The sequence below is a fragment of the Marmota marmota genome, unplaced genomic scaffold, assembly GCF_001458135.2.
Source record: "Marmota marmota marmota unplaced genomic scaffold, marMar, whole genome shotgun sequence".
NCBI lineage: Eukaryota > Metazoa > Chordata > Mammalia > Rodentia > Sciuridae > Marmota > Marmota marmota.
The window spans coordinates 4,953,881-4,959,880 of NW_025999897.1; the positions used below are offsets into that span (position 1 = coordinate 4,953,881).

Consider the following 6,000-nt stretch of genomic DNA (forward strand, 5'->3'; position numbering starts at 1 on the left):
CAAGTCTAGGGCCATACCCTTTGTGTAGATTTACTTGGTCAATGACTTCATGATTGAGTTTTATTTTAATTCCTCACTTTAGTAATAGGTTTGGCATTCTTATTATACCTTTGCTGATTTTTAGCATGTGACTTTAAAGGCTAAGTGGTTGGGTGTATAAAAGATGGCTCTACAGCTCATGTTTCAATGGAAGGTTCTTTCTATTTCTGGTAACATGGAGTCACTAGTTTCTTGAGATTAATATTTGTCTAATAAATCATTAACAATTTCTTAACCCTGGGGTGAATTTCTAAATATTCAACCAAGTATGAAAATTTTATAACTGCTTCAATGTTTAGAAATCTAAACTGGTAGCTATATTTTATGAAGTGAATTATGTTATGCATGCATTTTTTGTTTGGGATGATCATGCATTGTGTTTTATTTTCCTATTAAACCTATGCTGTCTTTGCTTTTAGTTCTGTCTATCTTCATACCTTATAAATTCTTTTTAAATTGGTAAAAAATTTCTTCTTTTCTCTCCTGTACCAAAGATATGAGAGGTATTTACAGTTCTTTAATGGTCACTCTTAAATTTTGGAGTTTCCCAGGGAACTATGACTTATTTTATGAAAGCTTAACATCTTTTACTATCTCTGTCTTCTTACAAATATTGTCTAGATATTTTAATTTGCTGCTGAGTTCCAACCCGATCATTCTAGTCGTTCTTACTTAGAAATGTGTTCAATTTTTAACTTAAAGTACATAGTGAAATAATTTTTCCAACAATAGAGAGTGATATGTTTGGGACTGTGTTCGAGGTAGAGGGTAAGCATTTCCCCTCAATTGGGATTGGGTTGGCCTCTGCTGGATTAAGAATTCACCAACCTTTGTCCTCTGTAGGGTTAGTTCTCTATGAAACACCCTATATACTTTACCTAAAATTGCCTGCAAGGAGCAGCATTTTTCTTCTATGGATACTGCCTTCTCCTCTAAGGATTACAACAGCAGTAGACCAGAACTTTCCTCTAATAAAGAAGCAAATCAGTTTTATGATATTTGACATTGAGTAAAGAACATGTAGAGGAGTGTGTGTGTGTGTGTGTGTGTGTGTGAATTAGTAGAGGAATATATATCTACATTTTATTGTAGCAGGGATACAAAATTCCTCAGAGGCTAATACTATTACCACTTCTCTCCATAGCCCCAGTTAACCAACACTATACAAATATGATTTGCTGGGCCTCCCCTGAAAACTGTGGAACACAAGTGCTTTTGTAAGGTCTTTCCTGTGGGAGGAATGAGGAGTCTAAGCTACATTATAGAAAATAAAGAGATTCTGGAATGCTTACCAGTTTTCTGGGAAGCATGCCAGGAATATGACTTGGAAGGCTGGGTCAGGACTTCTACCACAGAGCCAGCAGCTCCATGGCGAAGACTGGCAACCGGCTCTTAAGTCCTGACTTCTGAAGTAAGTGGTCTCCTCCCTCTCTGCAGACCCCATGGACACACAGGGCTGCTGTGAACTGGTCCATAATTGATGAGGAGTGGGTATGAGCCGACCTGAAGCCCCTGTCCCAGCCATGGGACAGGATCACACACGGGGTGCTGCTGTTTCCTAATCAAAGCTGGGGTGAGGAGTCCAGGGGCCAGTTCCAAAGGCCATCCCGTTGGCCAAGGCAGGCTCAGAGGATATTGCCAGAGAGGAAAACTACACAGGCTGTTCACTGAGGCTGGAAGCAAGTCTATCGGATGAAGAAAAGAGGTCAGGAAGCCCGTGGAAAGAGAGAAGGAGGGAAAGGAAATTTCAAGAATGAAATAGCAGTAGGTCAGGTTGCTCCATGAGAGGGTGCTGAGGCTCCCCATGGGCATTCTTAGTGCAGAGAATTATGAATGGGCACTTAGAAGGGGGTCATGCAGGGCTGTAGGGGACAGTGAGATGGCTCAGAGTGAGATCTTCTGGCTGTGGAATCAGCCATAGCCCTGGGTGGCATGGAGCCATCAATCCCTCCCCCACCCCTTCCATCTTCCACTGTAAGTTAGTATTACAACTTTATTTCTCCCCAACTGGTGTATGTTCTTCAGTTGGTAAAAAGACTGATAACATGAATTCCTTGATACGCATATGGCAAATGGTTTCCAACTGGAATGACTTGACTTTTATCTTTTGATGCTGTTTTTAAATTCAAAACAAAATGTTTATACTACAGAAACATGTATCATCTGTCTACCACAAACCATGCACATTCAAAGCAGTACTGTGAGAAGGAAAAGCTACATATTTCACATTCTGATTCAACTCATGATATTCAAAGAGGAAAAGATTCTGGAAAGCTTCTCAGGTTTCTAAAATTCTTAGAGCCTGAGAATGAGAGAAAGGGATAATAAAAAAGATTTCTGTAAATGTTCTTGGTAAACAGTCTCAAAGTCAGAAAAACACAATTACTGTGCGATAAAAGTGAAAAACTATAACTTCAAATACAACTCAGGCTTCCAAGTCAGTTCTTAAGATTTTTAAGTTCTTCATAATCAACTTGTTAGCCAATCTCTGCTTATTCTTACTCTCAGTTTCTGGTTTAGAATAATACCATACGTGCATACTTGTTAAAACCTCACAATTTAATTCAATTGTTTTACCTATCTAATATTAAGCTCCAGATACCAAAGCACTTCAAAATAGCCCATTAATTTTCAAACTAATTTCTCTGCAGATATTTAACCTTCAGTTCACAAAATCTTATTATTCTGTGACAAGATAAAAAGAAGGAAAAAAAGAAAATCCCCAAGGCCAAAAAAAAAAAACCAAAAAAAAAAACAAAACAAGAAACCACAAAACAAAACAAAAAAATCAAAAACAAGACGAACTTACTTTTGGGAAATATGAAGCAAGGGATCTAGAGACACAGTTTATCTGCTGGTGACCACAACTGAAAGTAAACAACGTACTTTTTTTTTTTATCCCGGTCCCTAGCACATCTCTAGAATTTGCTTTATCTGTTTGACTTTATAAAAAGGTCCCGGACTGCTTTCAGAAGACAGGCTATGATGTCAGAGTCAGCCCAGCCAAACAGCAGGCCCACGTGATCACTCTTGTCTTCTCATTGATATTCAGCCAGTTCCTGCAGAGCAGTGGCATTTATGCGTGGCTGCCTGAAGTATCCCATGAAGTGCGTTTGTAAGCAGCAAACCCAATATTCCTAAACTTCTAATGTTCATAAACTTCTCTGTTACGCCCAAGATGATTGGGGCTAACATGGAGGTTTAAAACACTCTCTTTAAACCAGGAGAAAATAAAGAGAAAAGCTCTTGCTCCACCCAGAGCTCAGGACCCTTGGGCAGCCTCTCTCAGATAATCATCGAGATCTGTATTCCCGAGAATCCCAGTTTTATTTTCCTTCAGTTCAGACTCTTTTCTTGTTTCCCTTGAGACTTATTCTTTGGCCCCTGGATTATTTGATTGTTGAATTTTGAAATGTTTGGGGGTTTTCCTTGCTTTCTTTTGGTTTTTGATTTCTAGTTTGATTCTGTTTTGATCAGAAAACATTTTGCATGCAAATTTTTTAAGGCTTATTTTCTTAACCAGCACAGGATCTCTCTGAATGAATATTCTGTATGCACTTGAAAAAAATGTGTATTTTGCTATTGTTTCATTTGGCAGATAGCATAACCATCAGGCCAACATCCAACAGTGGTGGGAATGAGAGTTGTGATGATTTTCAAGTCTAAAGCCTGTACATTTATCAGTTCAATCTGTCAAAATGATATTGATAGCAGAAAGTATGATCAACTATATTTGTTTTTGAATTAGGTCAGCTACTTATTTAAGAAAAATGATATAAATATATAAAATCTGTAACATATTTTAAGATTATGTTAAAGAAATTTACCTTCAATCTCCCCTACCTGGTTCTCTGAGGTGAAACTATATTTATCAACTCTCTTATACAAAGTAGCAAATGCCCACAACATATTTGGAAATGCAATATTAAAAGGAGTCATAAGAAGGATAGTAGAATGAAATAGACATTATTACCTTATGTACATATATGATTCATGACGGATGTGATTCTACAACATAAACAATCAGAAATTATACCCTATTTATGTATATCAAAGTGCATAAATGCATTCTACTGTCATATATAACTAAGTAGAACAAATAAAAAATATCTATATAAAAAAGGAGTCAGCGAATGTATAAAAATCAAAGGAACAACCCCTCCTCAGTAGACATTAGTTTTCTTTATCATTTTTTTTTACATCAGCTATAATACATAATCAAGTTTTGGTGTTTTCCAAATCAATTGAACATACCTCATAAGAAAACACACTGAAAACTATTTTAAAATTTAGTGTTTATCTAAAATGTTCACATAATTTGGTCATTTGAGTTATTAGTTATACAAAATAATACATATTTATTTTAAAATTTAATTACCTAACAACTTAAATTCTTCATTTTATAAAGGATCAAATTTTCAGAATAGCAAAAATTCATATTTCTCAATTTGGATTAAAAAATAAACAACCCCTGGCCTTGGCATGTGGCTGGCTAGTGCTAGAGTGCTCGCTTGGCATGTGTGAGGTTCTGGGTTCCATCCCCAACACTGCAAAGAAAAATGAAAAAAAAATTAAAAAAATAAAAACAGAAAGAAAGAAAGAAACCAACCAAAAAAGCAAGTAAGTTAACAAATTTTTTTAAAAATTCAAGGTGAGTCACAAAAGCAAACACTGTGCTTCTTCTGTGACTTACTTTTCTCACCGTAATTCTTGTGTTTTAACTTTATTTAGGCTCATAAAAATAATAAAATAATTGGTGGAAAGTTTGGAGAAAAATTGAAAAAAATTTTGTTATACTTAGTATTTTAAATATCCTATCAAGGTAATTTTTTAAAAGTTAAGTGATATACAATTAAAATGGAACTTAATCTCCCTTTCATCCATAATCTGTCAATTATCTATCATCTTCTATTATTTACCCATTATCTATCTATTTATTTATATATTTAGTATCTTTTTTATATTTAGTATCTATTAATCTAGCATCTGACTATAATTTGTTTTCTATCTACCTATCATCATTATGTATGAATTATCTGTCATCCTATCATCTACATATAATTCATTATCTACCTATCACTAATATCTATGTTTGTATCCATCTCTGTCTCATGATCAGTGTACCATCTATTCATCATCTGTGTATGCTTTCAATTCCTTTCTCTCTCTCCACCCCACTCCCCATCTTGCCTGTGACTGACTGATCTTGGTCAGTACTGTCACTACTCTAGTACTTGCTCTTTTCCTTCTGGCATGAAGATACATTTTAGTATTTCTGTTGTAGCATGGGTTTCACAAGAGCTTATGCCAAAGGTCAGGTATTATAATCAAATATTAGGGCATAACTTTGAGGCTATAAAAATAATTGCTTTACCCAACAGCAAAGGCTTATCCAGAATCATGGCCCACATAGGCTTTAAGACTCTTCCTAAAGAGAGGAGCTTCCACTTCAGTGAGGGCTCACCTTCCTCATCAAAATCATCCAATTCCATACCTGGAGTCCTCCTGCAAAACCTGAGTTGTGGGGAAGAGAAAAGAAAGAAGAAAAATGTCTCTCTGCCTCCTATAGCTCCAAGTATGGGGAAAGTAGATGACTTATTCATCTATGGCTTTTCACATGCAGATGTAAGGTCCCTAAGCCGAGATCCAGCTGCACCAGGGTGGCCTGGGAGATGCTGCACTTTAGGTCAAAGTTGTAACTGTCAAAAGATAATCTTATTTTAAGGGTTCCTATGTCATACATGGATATTTACATATGTATATGAACACCTATCACCTTTCTGTAATTTAGCAATCATCATTAATACAGATGTTCCTATTGGGGGGGTGGGGACCAAATCAAAGTTTTATGCATGCTAGAAAAGCACTCTGCCACAGAGTTCCATCCCCAGCTCAAGGATTCATGTATTTGTACATTAAGGTGGTCTGAAAAATACAATACACAAAAAAGATACAAAAGTA

At 36.1% G+C, this 6,000-nt stretch overlaps 1 protein-coding gene across 1 annotated transcript in view; it reads right to left on the reverse strand.

Annotated features, from left to right (window-relative positions):
- The window catches only part of Abca8 (ATP binding cassette subfamily A member 8), a 59,325-nt gene extending 56,305 nt beyond the window's left edge, over positions 1–3,020 (reverse strand). The window contains 2 exon segments of the mRNA XM_048798189.1: positions 1,332–1,724; positions 2,849–3,020. Coding sequence (XP_048654146.1) covers positions 1,332–1,349 — 18 coding nt within the window. The 5' untranslated portion in view covers positions 1,350–1,724; positions 2,849–3,020.
- Positions 3,021–6,000: the final 2,980 nt, after the last annotated feature.